Consider the following 18,174-nt stretch of genomic DNA (forward strand, 5'->3'; position numbering starts at 1 on the left):
AACCAAGAATAAAATTGGCAGCCGTATTTGTTCCCGGGAGATTTGAAATTAAAAATAGTGTATAGCTCTGAAATTTGATTCAGATTTTACGACATTACAGAGACAATTGGATGTTCAACTCGAAAAATTAATGTAATTTAACATCTTCTACATTTTTATTAATCTATAAAATTAATTAATTGTAGTTTTATCTAGTGAATTTTGGAATAAACGATAAAATTTGACATAACTCATAGGATTTTGAGAATTTTATTGCCTGTAAGGTGCTGCCATCTACAATCAGTTTTGAATTTGTGTCACCGTACTGTGCTGCCATCTGCAATTCGTGTCGATTGATGAACTAAAATTAAACACAAGGATTTGCATTGAAATTTCTTCTCAGTTGCTCAGTTCTCAGTTTCTCTCTAGAACATTCTAGATCAAGGCGATTGTTGAGTGTTTATAGTATTGCGTGAAGTGTTTTCAAACGAAAATTAATTCATTCGTGATTCACGTATTGATATGTTTCGTGAACGACCTAGGACGCGGTTAAGTGATCGAATTCGAGGTAAATCTGGGGACGAGGTATTTCAAGAATTACGCCAGGAGCTAGATAAGGATAGGAAGATGTTTTTCGATTCTAACCCAAATTGGGGATTTACACCGGCGAGCTCTGCTTTTTCTAGAGTAAGTAGGATTGTGAGTTAAAAAGTGTTGTATAACTGAATGAAATAAACATTGATTCATGTATTTTGCTGCTTTTTGACTGAAACTGAGACTTGCAAGCACTAGTGTTGTCATTATTGTGTGTTTTGTTGCGTTTGAAAAATTGCCTTCCATGCTGGTTTTGTTCAGGTGAGTCATAATCACATGCGGAATCTTCATTTTAGACTTCATTTCACTTTCCTTTAATTGTTTCAAATCAATTTACTTGTTACACATGATCCAAATCAGATTCAAGTACAACCTATTTCAGTACCGCACCTAGCAAATACTTTAACCTTGACATTATTAGGTACGGTACTCAACACTTACATGCACCTTTATCTAACAACAGATTAATAATCTATTCAAAAACAAATGAATAATAATCTTATCAATTATTCAATACCTATATAATCGACAACATAGCACACATTGCCAGATAAACCTAATTTAACCTCTCAATTGATCAATATTATTGGTATTACTCTATGTTTGGCACCTTATGCATTAGCTAATTGAATGCTTAGACAATGGAATTTGAGCTGCCAGTGTAACCAATTTAATTAACAACAAGCCTAATTATCAATTAGATTTAGCGCAATATCTGTTTTAAGTAACTGGAGCATGTGGTCTATCTTGGAAGGGTGTTAATTTCTTATTTAGTAGCACTAACCGTACAATACTGTACACACTTTTTAGTGTGTACCGTACTTTAAAACTCATAGAACAATAATATTTTTCAGCTAGAGGTGTTCTGAAATGTGTAATGGTTTTCTTTTTCATTACAACTTTAGTGTTTTTTGTCAATAGGTAGCCTATTGCATATTCTTAGTATGTGTAAAATAAGCTTAGCATTCTGAATCAACTATAGAAAAATCATGCACAAGGTTCCCATGTTTATTCTATGATAACACTCAAGAGATTGATTGCAAACTAGGTCTAGGTACATACATCAACCCAAACAAACTGTCTGGTTTAGATGTCTAGAATTATTTGACAAGGTACCGGTATTATAGTTGAGGTATAGAGAGTTCAGGTCAGGTCATAATTTGATGAAATCGTATGACGAAATCAATCCAGAGTAAAGACTGGTCATGGATGGAAAGAAAATTGAATTGAATTAAAGTGTTTGAGGTCCCCAAAAATCTCCTAATATTGACAATAAGATGGGAAAGCAACAATATATTTGAAATGGTTTAGTAGTCATTTGTTTCCAAAACATTGATCATTTAAATATTTTTCCAAGAAAGAACCACTTGAAGAAAGTTATTTTTTACTTGACACAACTATTCAGATAGAGTTGTCAACTAACTATTCAAATCCCACTCTCATCATTGATATAGATTTTAGAAAAAAACATGTTTTTCTTTTCAAATAATCAAAGCTTTAGCTACGAACTGTGTGCTTTCTTGAATAGAACTCATCTAGTGCTATGATCTGAGCTCATATCTATCTCAGCTTACTAACAAAATGTTTGTGAATATTAACTGAAAATGATTTGATGCACCCAGAATTAGCAAATGAAATGCCTACACCTTAATAGCTTAATGAAGAAATAGGCTATAATCAGTTACTGCATTTTTGTTTGTGTGGAGTCTCCTACAAAAAGGTTCTGGTCTGAATATATAATTTGAGCTCTCAATTGGCCTTAAGACTGTCCATACTTCAGCCGGGACCGACAGTTCAACGCGTAAGAACTATGAAAGGTGGCGACCGGCGTATCTTCATACCAAAGTGTTTCACTTGTTTTCTAAGTTGTTTATTTTTGTGAGAGAATAATTTTTTTGGAATTCTAAATTGGATAAGTTGTTTGGTTTCGGTGCATAATTATTGTGTCATTTGTTGAGCGGCTGTTGGGTGTGGCAAGCCTTGTTATGGTATGCCTGCTTTGCATTATTCTGCCAGCTGTATATGTGGCCCACATTGAAGGAGGGGCTCCCTCGTTCACCCACAGAACTACTGCCTTTTCAATAATTGTTCGTTTCATTTTTGTTTTCCATTTTTTCTTGAGGTTTCTTATTTTTTATTTAGAGCCCATTGTTTTTTCTGAGGACACATAATGTGTTATGTGCTCCTGTTTTTACTAGATCTTTCACCTTCAAGAACATTTCTTTTAAGAGTTTACCAGAGATTGATAATGATCATCATAGAGATGTAGAAACTGAAAACGGTGCCTTGATTTTTTATAATTCTGTGGTTTTGACAATATCTAGTCTTTCAATTAAGTAGAAAAAGTAGCCACTATATCACCTCCAAAACTACTGAAAAAACGTCGCCTCTACTTCAATTTAATTGTGTTTTGCTTTATTGTACTTACTTTATTTTTATCAATTTTAATATTCTGAATTCATTTTCAATTTTCCAAGGTATTCTCTCATCTCTTCTACCTCTGCATCACATTCTTGGATAATATTTATTCCCTCACCAGTACTTTTTCAGTATAATTATTTTCCCCTTCCGTCTTCTCCTCTCAATTTTTCCTTCTCCTCTATCTTCTCATCTTCTCTTTTATTTTTCTTCTTTCTACTCCTCTTTCTTCTTCCCTCTTCTTCTCCACTTTCTTCTTTGTCACCTCTTAATATTTCTCCTCATTCCTCTCTTTCTACCCACACCCTTCACCTCTTCCATCTATTTGATTGCCTTTCTCTTCCATCCTTCATCACCTTTTATATTCTTCTTCTTGTCCTCATCCTTACTCTATCTCTTCCTGTTTCGTTTTCGTTTTCTCTTCTTTTTTAATTAATTTTCCACGATTATCTATCACTTTCTCTTATTATCTTCTTTCTCCTCTTCCTCTTCCATCTTTTCTTGCTCTCTCCACTCCGCTTCTCTTCTCCTAACCTTCATCTTTCTTTTATTCTTGATTTTATCCACAACTCTTTTTCACCTGTTCTTAATGTTTTTCCACCTGTCCACCACCTATTCTTCAATTCCCTTCTACTTTTCTTCCTTATCATATTTTTTCTCAGCTCGTCTTCTTCTTCTACCAACTTCTCACATCTCCATATTCATCCTTTTTTTCAATCTTTCTCATCAGTCCTTTCTCATCTTTCGATCTCTTCTATCTCGCCCCGTTTAGTCTTTCTCTCTTGTTGGTCTACTCTCTCTCTCTCCTACTCCTCTTCCTCTCCAAATCGTTTCGCACGTGGCAAACCTTTCAAATTCTTTTAAACTCTATCTCAAAAATTGTTTTAATTCTGAATGACACCAATAGCGTTGGTAGTCTCCAACAACTTGTTACTTAAATTCTCTACACTTCTTTTTCATTTCTGTCAAATTGTGTGGGTTTCAGTCTGATTTTTATTCGTGCAATTTTGAATCTATCTCTCTCTCCCTCTCCATTTTCTCTCATTCGTTTCGGTCTCTTTGTGGCACCATCTACGAATTGTGTGTGAAAGGTAACAATTTCAACAAACGTTTGAATAACATTAAAGTTTAGACGTTTTTGTCTGTTTTTTACTGCAATTTCTTTTCAACATTTTTGCAACACTTAAATCTTTTTTATTGTTAGTTTAATCTTCCTATACCTGATGTGGTTGGTGGGCGACTGGAACTATAATGTGGGCTAAAATGGAGTGAAAGTCGAGCCATGTGATAATTTGAATTTATAATTTTGAGGCTGCATGTTGGTGGCTTCTAAATGGCCCATCTACTTTCTTCACTTGTTTTACATGGTTTCTTTGATATGATTTGCGAATTTTAGCTGCAAAAATAATTATCAATTTTTAATTATGAAGACAGCATAATTTAAAATTGAAAGTTTTCAATACACTTCGTCGACTTTCTTATTTTTCAATGATTAAATACTGTATTATTAAATAAAAATACTAAGAAATTGTCAATAATAAAACTGAGTTTATTAGAGATTGACAATGGAGTAACAACCGAAAACCGGTCTTTCTAAGTATTAATTAATCTGTGGTTTTTGACAATTTCTTAGTATTTTTATTTAATATGAATAATTACCACAATATCAAATTCTCAACTACACAAAAAGATTAAATATTACTTTTTCATGATCGAGATGCTACCCAACACTGTACAGCCATAAAAGGTAATTGGGCGGGCGAAGCCTGCCTCCCAGCTGGAGCGCGAAGCGCGGAGGCTGCTAACCCACCCTACTGGGGGTGCAGGGGGCGAGGCCCCCTACCGAGCGCGAAGCGCGAGTGATAGACAAGGATGGCAACACCAATGTTAATCAAATACTGCCATTATAACGTGGACTTCTGTTTATTAATAGATAAAGTGAAAAACTCCAATAATATGTGTGGCATTGGAAACGTTTTACACATTTTCATAAATCTGTTCTTTACATTTACATACGGTTCTGTATTATTTGTTTTCCCATACATTGTGTTTTCCTTTGAAAATGTGGTCATTTGCATAAAACCTGACGCAATCAAGGTTAACATAGACTTGGTCGTTTCAACGCAAATAGCAACATAGTCTCACTGTTCACTGTTAAATTTCATCATTCGTTGAATGGGCAACAATGATGATAATCATTAGAGGTGCTGTCAGTGTAAAGTAGATTTTATAGTGAGGTCCACGTTATAATAGCAGTGGAGAAAGATTTGTAAATAACAAATAGTGAGTAGGTTTTTGATTCTGTATTCAAATTTTTTAAATAAGTGCAATATTTCTTAAGTTTTTAATTTATTGTGATACATTCTGTGATTTATTTAGAGTATAAAATCAACCTTCGAAATTCAAAACTTTAAATCATCATTCCTGGACCGAAAATCAAGTGACAAAGCAGTGTAAGATTATATATAACCTTATCTATTGGACAACATCAACATTTTATCAAAATTTTTGGAGAGAAAAATAGTACAGGCTCAGCCTAGTTTTTCCTCCAATGTCATAATTGTATTATGATTATAGTATTTTATACAATAAATGAATAAATAAATAAAATAGGAGAACAACGTTGCCGAACCTCTGTCTTGTCAATTCCTGACTTCTATAGACGGTAGCTGATGTAGGTTTATTGATGTAATATTAACTGTTCATTCTCATTTAAAATAATCATTTATATTTTATTAAGCAGTAGGTCACATTTTTCAATAATTTCATAATGAATTTACATAATTAAGATGAAATATTTTGTTAATCAATTATTAATTCTACATTGTTGAAAGACGATGTGGCAACAGAGCAAAGCGAGAAAGATATAGCGCTATCCGCTTTGTTGAATGAAAGACAAGGATAGCAATACCATTGCTAATCAACACTGCCTCACTATAGTGTAGTTGTTAACATTTTTGACACTCCTCATCACGCACTGAAATATTATGCTAAATATTTTGATAATATCCTACTAGATGTTGAGTTCTGTAATATGCTGTAGGCTAATCTCCTTTATCTATCTATCTACAGTACATAATAAAGGAGAGAATCCTCTTATAGCCTACATGTAGGGGATAGGAAAGTCACGAATCACGCATCATCACGTCTGAACAACTGGACTGATTAACGTTTCGTTTCGGAGCTAGAAAAGAATAGCGCCATCTGCTTTGTCGAATGATAGACAAGAATAGCAACACCAATTTTTAACAAATATTGCCATTATAACGTGGACCTCACACCATAGGAGATTCGGTGGAATTTGTGAATTTGAAATTGTGTGAAATAATTGAATAGACTTGAAACGTTGTCAAAAATCCAACGTTCACTAAATTGAGACTTTTTTGTGGAATAGGTTGTTATGCATTGTAGTAGACCCTAATAGGATGTGATGTGACTGTTGGCTTTCTTATGTAATAAAGGTGAAAAGGCAAGGGTAGTAAATGGCAATGTTTTCTAGTAATTGATTAGACAGGGTAGACGCTAGTTGTTTCTTTCTCTCTTGCTCTTTCTTTCTGTCTCTTCCTCTCACCCCTGCATTTTCTCACTCCCTCTCTTATCTTTTTCCCAACTCATTATCTCTCTCTATCGCTAATTTTCTCTAAACGTATTCTTGATCCACTTGTATTCTATTGCATTACAGTATTTACGTTCTCTCTTGGCTTCTTATTTTTTCTTGTACCTTCAATTTTTGGTTTCTTTCTTTCTATCATCTCTTTCTGTTTCTCTATTTTCTCCTGTATCCGTCTCTCATTGTTTCCTTCTTTCTTTCTTCTTCAGTTCTCTATCCTTCTCTTGTTCCCTTTTTAATTTTTCTCTTTTTTCTCTTCTCCCATTTTACTTTCATTGCTCTTACTTCTCTATAAAACCCTCTCTAAAACTATTCTTATTGTACATGTTTCTTTCACGTTGTTAGTTCACCTTATATTCCTTATTTATCATTATATTATATTTATCATTCTGCCTCTTCCTCTCATTTTCATTTTCCTTACTCCTTTTCTTATCATTTCATTTCTCATTGTTCTTCTTCCTCCACTTCCCATTACTCTTCTTCTCTCTTAATTTTCTTTCTCACTTATCTTTGATAGAATACAATCCTTCTATTCTTTTCTTCTCCATTTCACTTCTCGTCTTCTAGTATTTGTCTTTCATTGATTCATTACTACCCTTTCGTCTTAACCATTTTCTTTCCATTGATTCCTTTCTCTCTCTTAATCTTACTTTAACCTCCATTCTCTCACTGTTTCTATGTATCACTCTATCTCTCTCTCTCTCTCTCTCTTTCTCGATTCTGATATTTATAGTATTATTTGTATGAAATGTAAAGGGTTGTGTGGCATAGAGGACCTGTAGTCCTAACTCCGCTCTCAATAAAGGCAATCAATCAATGTCTCTCTCTCTCTCACTGTCACAGATTCTTCTCTCTTTGTTCAACCACTTGACTGTAGTCAGTGCCGCATCTAGCTAACAAATCCTTGAACTTTACTAAATGAGATCGGCTCTCCTACCCTCCTCCATACACCCCGCTTCTCCTCACCGCCCTCCTGCCCTGTTCTAAACAATGGTTACCCCTCCCAACCCTCAAAACTCACCCCCACCCCACACAGTTTTCCGCCAATTACTGTCGATCTAATCTACCTGATTTACTACACACTGCAGTCGCTAAGTGTTGCAAAAAATCATTGGTTCACTATTATAGTGGGGTCCACGTTATAATGGTAGTATTTTATTAACATTGGTGTTGATATCCTTGTCTATCATTCGACAAAGCAGATAGCGCTATCCTTTTCCAGCTCTGCAATGTTGGCTGATCGTATGTCAACAGTGTAGAAATATGATTAATTTACAAAATATTCAATCTCAATCATGAAATTTCATTATTAAATCATTGATATATCAAATCAAATATATTTTATTTGTCAAAAAAATATATTTGATCACTTTAAACAAGAATTAACATTTAATATTACATCAGATCATAGAGAAACAATAAGTAGATATCCCATGATATAAGGCGTTTATGTCGCAATTTTTACTGTTATCTCAAGCCGATAGTCCACATAGCTCTTTCCCGTGAAGCTTTATGACGCTGGTAGGCTCTCATAGTGTGCCGTTCATACACTCTTACCCGGTCAAAACAGTAAAAATCGACAATAATCGACAGTAATCGGCTTGAGATAACAGTAAAAGTTGCGACATAAACGCCCTATACCATGGGATATCTACTTACGCTATTGTTTCTCTATGATCAGATATACCGGTATCAGCTATTCCCTATAGAAGGCAGTGGCATGGCAGAGAATCGGCACCGCTGGTCTCCTATCTTTCTCCACTGCCATTATAACGTGGACCTCACTATAGTCTGAAGTATCGCTCCTTATTCCAGTGTCGAATGAAATTTGAGATGCACATGTTCCCGTTTCCTGATGTAGTAAATTCTATTGGATGTAAGGCAGTTTAAGGTCCTTGGCCTTTGTCAAGGCTTACTACAAATCTTAGGCTCTTTTACGGTTTATAGGCTAACTATGAGAGTAGGCTGTTTTATTTCCCAGTATATCTTTATATAGTTTGATTTTATGCACTGTGTGTATTCAGCTGAAGCTAAACTGTTTCTTCTGATAAATTGTATATCTGTTTTTGCTGGACTATATGCACTCCTAGGCCCTTTAATCTATAGCCTGTATATCTGTATTTAGCTAGACTATATATACACTGTTGAACTGTTTAATCCAAAGCCTGTATATCTGTATTTACTGGACTTATGCACTGTTAGGCTGTTTAATCTGAAGCCTGTATATCTGTATTTAACTGGACTTATGCACTGTTAGGCTGTTTAATCTGAAGCCTGTATATCTGTATTTAACTGGACTTATGCACTGTTAGGCTGTTTGATTTAAAGCCTGTATATCTGTATATTATAATATAGTTGGTTTTATTTCTATGTAAATAAGCTGAGCAAGGCGCCAGGATATTGCGAATAAAATTTTGAGCTAAAAATAAATTGAATAACGATCAGCTGAGTTGAGAGGGCGGATACTCTTTCTTTCTTTATTCTATGCTTCATCTTCTTTCCGTTTTCTTCTGCTTATTCTTGATCTTTTCGTTTTCTATCTTCAGCTTCACCTTTCCATCCGTTTTCTTTCTTCTGCTTCTTGTTTTTCTTCCCACTTTCTGTCTCCTGCTTCTTCTTCTCCTCTGTGTACTCTTTATTCGTCTCCGTTGTTATCATTGTCTCTCAGTCTCTGTTTACTTTCTTGTTTCAAGTTTCCCGATTGTCTCTTTTTAATTTTGTAGTATTTTTCTATTCTCTAAGATTTCATTATCTCGTTCTATCTTTTCCCTTCTCAAATTGTTCATTAATTTATTGCTTCTTTATCACCTTTTGCTTTTTTATATACTCTTATCCTTCTTCTCCATGCACTCCTCTTTCTTTCTTGCTTTGCTCTCACATCTCATACATTTTACTCCTTTCCCCTTACATTCTTTCTCCTTCTCCTTTTCCTTGTTCTTCTCCTTTTCTTGCCCTTTTCCTTCTCCCTCTATCCTGTTTCTCCTAAATTTTCTTCATCTTTTCCTTTTTCGCCTCATCCTTCTCTTGTTTCGTCTTCATTTTTTTCTCTTTCTTCTTCTCCTTCTATCACCTCCCCATTCTCCTTCACCTCACCCTTCTTCTCCATCGTCTTTTTCTCCCTCTCCTTCTTTTCATCATACCTCAACAATCTACATAATATTATACTGATGTTCCTCATCTCATACATTTCCTTTCTAAAATTTTTATCACTCTTCTATTGTAATAGATTTTTACTGATTTATTTCTCCCTTTTACTGTTATTCCATTACTCTTTTTCTTACGCCCTCCTACTCTTATATCAATCTTCTTCTCTGCTTTTTTTATATTCTTTTGGTTTTCCCCACTGTGATTTAGTAACCAATATTATGCTTATTCTATATTTGCATTATAAATATTCAACCTTCTTTGTGCTTCTTACAATCTCATGCATCGTGATCTTCAATTTTTCTCTCTGTCTATTGTTTTTATCTTCCTGTCATATTTATTTCATGTTAACTATCCTATTCAACAGGATTCATCCAATCCTTTCCATTTTCCTCTCTTTCTGTTCCTTCTTCGTTGTTCCTTAACTTCTCTCCTTGTTTCACATCCTCATGTTTAACAGGATTTATTTATATCTTTCCATTTTCCTCTCTTTCTGTTCCTTCATCGTTGTTCCTTAACGTCTCTCTTTGTTTCACATATCCTCCTTTTCACACATCTTGATCTGGTAGAATCCTTTGACTGCTCCAAGGTTTTCAAAATATGAGTGTTTTCGTTTGTTCACATGTGTAGGTTTGTTTGTGTGACATTGACTCAAAGATGTGAATTATTAGAGTACATTTGTATGCTTCCTTGTCGTCTAAATCTAGAGTAGTAGTTGTGAATTTTGATTTTTGACACTGAAATCCATCCGGTCGTAAACTTGGTCAAATTTAGTCATTCTTTGTTGAATAGTGTCTTAGTTCTAGTAAACAAAATGGTATTTCTCATTCATTTCAGTTTTAAATTCCTTGTTTTTTTTGTAGTTTGAGTTGAAGATTGGTGGGTGTTTTATAATGTGATAAACAAAATACTATTTTCTTACATTTTTGTACAACATTTTATGTTTTTCTTGTAGCATAAATTTGGACGTTGGTGGGTGTTGTCTCTGTCAGCTAAATGAATTTATGTTTGTAGGTTCGTTTTAGAGCCTAATAACTTATAAACTTAGTAGATAGGATGACTGTATAGGGTGCTGAGATATTAATTGACCGAGCGAAGTGAGATCTAAGATTCACGTCGACGGTTTGACATTTCTCTTAATGTTTGAATGTTTATATGTTTACGGCGAAACGCGGTAATAGATTTTCATGAAATTTGACAGGTATGTTCCTTTTTTGATTGCGCGTCGACGTATATATAAGGTTTTTGGGAAATTTAGCATTTCAAGGATAATATAAAAGGATAAAGGAGCCTCCTTCATACGCCAATATTTGAGTAAAAATCAGACTATAGAATTATTCATCATAAATCAGCTGACAAGTGATTACATAGATGTGTGGAGAAGCCAGTCTATTGCTGTATTTCCATAAGGTCTATAGTTTCAATCAGGTACTTGTGTATGAGAATACTGCGTGAGGTCTACTGTTCACAGAACTACTAGTACTAGAGAGGCGTCCTTTCTGTAGGTCTGTTCTAGGTTCTAGGTCGATTAATCTGTTTTTGATCCACTACTTTATTGCTTCTGAATAGCCTTCACTGCAAATTCCGTGCAAATGTTGTATACATTTAGATGGATTTCATGAATTAAATTACAGTTTATCGTTGTTGCCTTATTAGTTGTTCAGTTTGGATTTTTGAAATTAATGTCCTTTGCATATGATGATATTCTTTGCTTCATTCTCTCACTAATAAAATTAGGTTCACTAATAAATATTGTCGTGCTCAGAACAGCTGTTTTTTGTGTTTTTTCAATATAATATTTCCGGTTAGCATTGACCTTGAGATTGTCTCATCAGCTGATTGAGAGATCAGTAGGCCGCAAAATGTGTCACAACCTCTCATTAATTTCATCTCACTTTTCCTTGCTATCTCTCTCTCTTCTTATCTCTATTCGTCTACTCCTGTCTTTTTCTCCTCTACTTGATGTTCTTCTTTTCTTCTCCATCTCCTCTTCATATTTTGATATCTCTCACTTTATTTCTCAGTCTCTCTCTGTCTATCTGTCTCTCTTTCTCTTTCTCTCACACACACACTCTTTCTCTCTCTCTCTCTCATACTTTTCTCTCTCATTCTGTCACTTTTTAGCCAGTATATATTGTAACATACATGAATAAAGAACTCTAATCCCTCTCTCTTTCTCAGTCTCTATCTGTCTCTCTTTGTACCCTTCTAGCACTCTCTCTCTCACTCTTTCAACCATTTAGGGTTGTATGGCAGAGAGGACTTACAGTCCCAACTCCGCCACTAATAAAGTAAATTATTCAATTCAATTCGCTCTCTCGCTCTCACTCTCTCTCCCTTCCTCTGAATTACGTCAATATTCTGTAATCATCACCAATATTGTCCTTGTCAGACTAATGATAACACACGTGTTTTCGCATCTCGTGTCTTTGTTCTGCGCATGTGCAGTGTGCTAATACAGTTGTGCCAATTATTACAGTCGTGTATCGAGCTTCCATTGAGCTGAATATTATGATAGTATGGTAATTTTATTTCTCCATTCATAACAAATATATAAATAATTTCATTCAAGTCTGTAAAAATGAAAATATCAAGTGAGAGGTTTTACATTTGAAGAGGATTTAAATGTAATTTATTACTTCATAGATCTACTTGTAGCTTTTTTCAAATTTGGGATTTTTGTTTTTTAGGTTGGTATTGGTGGAAATCGTTCCATAGTGTGGAAATTAGTAACCTCTAATCAAACCTTTGATTGATCGTTTGCAAACTTCAATATTGATTGATTTTGCCATTGATTTCATTCATTGAATACTCATAGTTTCTAATTCAATCAGTCACTTGCTGTGTTGTGTATATTTTTCGCAAAATTTTACGTGTTTTCTAGTGTATTATAGTGTGAATTAGTGTAGTATTTTTGTGTTAATCTGGTGGTTGTTATCATTACTTGTGATAACACAATGATTGGTCGAGGAATGTTGTTCCTGATATTCTTACAACTTCTGATGATGTTTTATGCACATTTATTTGCCAAATCTATACGAAAAGGTAAATTTCCTGTAGATTTATATTAGAATATCGTTAAGTCTGGTACAAAATGATTAAGTTAGTAGACTATATTGGAATGATGAGTTAACTTTAGTCATAGTTTGCGCTTTTGGTTATATTCATCGTCCTCTCCAGCACTGACTTATTTACTTATTTATTTATCCATTCTAATCCATTCTCAAATTCATTTCATTCATCTTTCCTACTAGATTCATTGTCCTATTCAGTAGAGGGGGCACCACTTGTATTAGAGCCGACTTCTCTAGATATATCATTATTCATGAGTCTAAAAATGGATTCCCGGTGGTTTGGAGCCCACCTAAAGCTGTTGGTCCACTCATCTGTCATCGTCATCGGTCTCATTACCCACGCACAAGCCTAAAGCTCATGTGGGTATCACCCTCAGCAAAAATTAAATCTATTGTAACGTCCACGTTATAATGGCAGTATTTGATTGACATTGGTGTTGCTATCCTTGTCTATCATTCGACAAAGCAGATAGCGTTATCCTTTGCTAGATCCATAGCGTTGCTAGACCATTCTTTAATGCAGAAATATATTCAATAACCAAAATATTCAATCTCAATAGTAAAAATGTATTATTCAGTCATTGAAATAGTTATTTGTGCAACTAGTGCGCAAAGTGACAGTTTGCTGCACCGAAAGAAACGTTTACTTGAGTGGAGTTTAAACGTTTAACCGGAATGGTTTCTTGAGTGCAGCAGAGGAACTTTGCGATCGTATTTCACATTAAATTCTTCCTACAGTTACCATTGAATATGAGAAGTGGTTGATTATGGGTAAAATGATGGCTGAAATCCATCAAATGTTTGACTGTATAATTTTGTTATTAATAACAACTTTAATTTATTTTAAACTTGATAATCCAATTGAAAATTAATAATCGATAATTTATTCAAATTAAAAATTAAATTGATCCAATTAATTTGAAAATTTGAATAATTTTGAGTAAATCTTAGTTTCTAAATAATTTTCAACCAATCAATTTATGAATGAAAAATATATTATTTGAAATAATGAATAATATTCAAAATGTATAATTCAATGAGTTATCATTTTTATTTATTTGAAAATCAGAAAAAATATAGATCGAACAAATTCGCATTCAAAATACACGCCAACAATGTCAACAGATGATTGGGATGGCTGCAAGATTAAGAGTACAGATAAAGATAAAGACAAAGTATTGAGAGTACGCAAAGTAATACTTTAAGCACTAGAACGGAAAAGTTATTCTTTGCGTTCTGTAATCAGTGCAGGAATGGTCACTTTTCAAGGTAACTGTAGGAAAATATATTTTTCCTACAGTTACGTTAAAAGTGGCCATTGCTGCACTGATTACAGAACGCAAAGAATCACTTTTCCGCTCTAGTGCGGGAAAAATTTTTCTGCACTCCAGATTTGCAACATGGCATCGCAAAATACTTAGTAGGTTATATGGAGCAACAGTGCAGCAAAATCAAAATGAAGTTGGTAACAGTGACTGCTGTGGCTGCTATAGTGAGCAGAGGTGCAACCAAGCACAACGCGCTAATTATTATTCATTATATATTATAACCAAGGACAACGAGGACTTTAGGATTTTAGGATTAAGGTTTTTATCAATAATAAAATTACACAGAAAAACATTTGATGCATTTCAGGCAATTTTACACATAATTACCCACTTTTCATATTCAATGGTAACTGTAGGAAAAACTTAATGTGAAATACGTGCGCAAAGTTCCTCTGCTGCACTCAAGAAACTATTCCGCCCTCGCCTACGGCTCGGGCGTAAACGTTTCTTTCGGTGCAGCAAACTGTCACTTTGCGCACTAGTTGCACAAATAACTATTCTAGATGAATGAAACAGAATTAATTATTTCAAACAAGAATTAACAGTTAATATTACGTCAGATATACCTGTATCAGCTCTCCATTATAGAAGGCAGAGAATCGTCAACGCTGTTCTCCTATCTTTCTCCACTGCCATTATAACGTGGACCTCACTATAGGTTTAATCACAGATCTAACCAGTTATAGTTTAGTTAGTCTATGGTTTAATCGATATCTATATTGCAGCTGTCTATATTTTCTGGCGCTTGTCTGAACTATGACGTATTTAATTCAATAAATTTGAAATAAGTTGCTGGTCTCTCTAATATTATATCTATGTTTAGTTGTTGAGAGAGTGGTTGTATGTAGGATGTGGGTAGCGAGCTATACCTATATATAGACGTGTCACTTGTGTCAATTGCGTTGAGTAGGAGGTGGCTGCTGCCTGCTGACTGAACACTGAACTGTTCTTCTTGGAATTGTGGATCTTGATTTTTGCCATTTATGTACTTGTCTCTTGTTGAATTGAATCTAGTTTTGGTCCCTTGTGATGCAATTATAGCGAGGTCCACGTTGTAATGGCAGTAGAGGAAGATAGGAGAACAGTTGCCGATTCACTGCATTGTCAGTGCCATTATCACTGATTGTATCGGAGGGTTAAGTGTAAGAGAGGGCCGACTTCGCCCTTCTAGGTCAAAAATAAAGACAGTTTTAAGGTTAGATTGCTTTCGGTTGAGGTGTTTATTGTAATAGTTGAAGAGTGATAATTTATAATATCATCATAAGTGAAAGGAAGTTAACAAAAAACTCAATTTTAAGGGGTGAATCTTATATAAGTGCTTATACGGGATTAAAATTGTTGTCTCAAAAGAGTTTGCACCCTAATGACAAAAGCAATGTTGAAATTATCAATAATTTTATATGTATTCAGTTTTTCTCTCCCCTGAAAAATTCTGATTTTTGACATGTTCCCTTTCTCTTCAGACCGATTCAATTATTTCCATGAACACTACTTCATGAGTCACTTCTGACTTATTGGTAAACAAATAATACCAAATTGATAACTTACTTATGGGTCATCAGATTGTAACTTTATTATAGTAGGATGTTATCTAGATACTACGACGACCAAATTTGTTATGAAACACAAGTCCTAGGCCAACGGATTTCTGTTTATCCTGTAAAACACTATCCACATGTGGGTAGTCACCGAAAATTGTATCTGAACGAGATGTAAAGATCTCGAGTGTTTTGGAAGAGACTAGTCTCTCCTTATGTGGAGATGGATGCCTTGCTCTCACATCATAACACAAAACTTGACTTCCGTCCGGACTTGGCCCACAAGTGGGCTTCGTGTTTGCAGTGAGGTCCACGTTATAATGGCAGTGGAGAAGGATAGGAGAGCAGCGTTGCCGATTCCTCTGCCTTGCCACTGCCTTCTATAGACGGTAGCTGATAGCGGTCTGGTGTGATATCAACTGTTCACTCTTGTTTGAAATTTTCCATTATTTGTCAAGAAATTAAATTTTTCAATGATTTAATAAAACATTTTCATATTATTGAGACTGAATATTTTGTAATCAATTAGGGATACTTCTACATTGTTGAAAACGATCTGGAACGTTGTGGAGGTAGAAAAGGATAGCGCTATCTGCTTTGTCGAATGATAGACAAGGATAGCAACACCAATGTTAACCAAATACTGCCATTATAACGTGAACCTCACTATAGTTCGGTGTGTGCGTAGATTGTTCTAGAAATGTTGTGTACAAGTGAGTCAGCATTGTTTATGAACACCATCAATGCTTCCCCTATCAATCAATGCTGCCATTTTTAGATGAATCTTACTGTAGAATATTTGAAGGTGGTGTTTTTCAAATCGGCGGATCGTGCGTGGGAAGGTGTGTGTGTGTGTGTGTGTGTGTGTGTGTGTGTGTGTGTGTGTGTGTGTGTGTGTGTGTGTGTGTGTGTTAGAGAGTGTGTGTGCGAGGTTTCAAGGTGTGTCTGTGTGGTGGTTCCAAACAGAGAGAGAGAATGTTTGTGAGAGATTGAATGAGAGTGTTTGAGTGGTGAGGTGGTTCCCAACACTGAGGGAGAGAGAAAGAAAGAGAGAATGTTTGTGTGTGTGAGAGAGAGTGAGTGTGACTAGGAGGGTGAATGATTATATTTAAAGAAGTGACTTGTTTTCCTTGACTGTTGTGTACCGAAGATATTGCTACAAGTCGCGCGAAATATCTTTCAGTTGTTTGGCAGTGCTTGAACGGCGCTTTTGAAAGTGAATTGAATTTCAGTCGCAGTTTTTTATTCGGACTGTGTGGTGCTAGCCCTAGTGACGTATTTCACAGCGAAGCGAGATTTTTCGCTCAAGTTTGTTCGGTGACGTTTTCTGAAACGAGTTTTCTTGGAATCGTGTTGAGGGTTTTGAAGTATTTGAACAGTTTAGTGACTTATTTTCTCCTCAGTGAGAGTTTGGATTGTGTGGAGATTTCTTCGAATCGAGGGTTTTGAAATATTTGGACAGTAAAGTGACTTATTTCTTTCTTAGCAAGAGTTGGAATTGTGTGGAGCTAATTGAAGAGAGTGTGGTAGTTTTTCCTTGGACCTGAGTACTTAGAATTGGTGGCAAATACACAGGGTAGACAGACTTATCTCAGATGGATTGTAGAAATGAATGGAGTATTGTGTATAATTTTAGACTAAAGTAATTAGACGAAAAATACTAAATTACACGAAAATTTTGATTATTTTCCAACACTCTGAAGTGTGACAGTGTTACGGACTCCACCAGAACTTTTGAAAGTATTTTAAATAGAAATTGAGAATTTTTAGAAGTTGTGGTGAAATTTCATGTTGTAAGACTTGTTTAGGAATATTTTGGGGAGAATTCGAGAGTTTAGAAAGATTGAACCGGTATTTAGGATACTTTCTTTAAAGCACTATTGATAAAATTCAAAAAGTTTGAGTTTGGAGTACCATTGGGGAAATACTAAAATTATAAGGAGATTAAAATAAGTTTCGAGACAATTTTTTGGAGCTGTGGTGATTTTTGTCGGTGGAAATCTGTGTGAATCTATGCTAGTGTTGGTGTGATGGATGCTTCTTCTCCGTTAATGATGGATGGTGGTGGATCTTCTGCTATGCCGCCCAAGGCGTACTATTTCGGTGATGACGTCATGGATTTCGGTGGTGACGTCAGAGGGTTCAATGATGACGTCAGAGATTTCGATGATTTTCAGGTGAGCTGTGAAACTGAAACCATTAAAATTTCTGCAGAGTTCACCACTAATTTTGAACAACCCTTGTATCTCGAAAGGTATTTCAAAGTATTCAGAAGTGTTATGATGGGGTGAAACGTGGAAATTGTACAATATTTTTTGTTGAAAATTTTACAAAAGTCCACCGCTATTAGTCCACCTCGATTAAGTCCAAAGTTATTTTAATTGTGAATATCTTGTTTGTAGGCAAAATCACAAATATTCTAATGGAAACGGTAGAAAGCGCACTGTCCTTTTCAGTAGAAAAGGATTGATTGATTTGATTTATTGTTT

General features: G+C 35.0%; 1 protein-coding gene across 8 annotated transcripts in view; it reads left to right on the plus strand.

Annotated features, from left to right (window-relative positions):
• The window catches only part of LOC111064321 (BAG domain-containing protein Samui), a 39,423-nt gene that overhangs the window by 398 nt on the left and 20,851 nt on the right, over window positions 1-18,174 (plus strand). The window contains exon 1 of one of the 8 annotated variants that reach the window (XM_039433715.1): window positions 317-834. The exons of 1 other annotated variant lie outside the window; for it this stretch is intronic. Coding sequence is in view for 5 of the 7 variants with exons in the window: in XM_039433710.1 (XP_039289644.1) it covers window positions 502-666 (165 nt within the window). In the remaining 2 variants the exon portion in view is untranslated. Of the gene's footprint in view, window positions 1-316; window positions 835-12,478; window positions 12,791-16,822; window positions 17,863-18,174 lie in introns of those variants that run through there. 6 more of the 8 variants (XM_039433710.1, XM_039433716.1, XM_039433711.1 and 3 more) reach the window with 6 other exon arrangements.

This window comes from Nilaparvata lugens, chromosome 8 (genome assembly GCF_014356525.2).
Source record: "Nilaparvata lugens isolate BPH chromosome 8, ASM1435652v1, whole genome shotgun sequence".
NCBI lineage: Eukaryota > Metazoa > Arthropoda > Insecta > Hemiptera > Delphacidae > Nilaparvata > Nilaparvata lugens.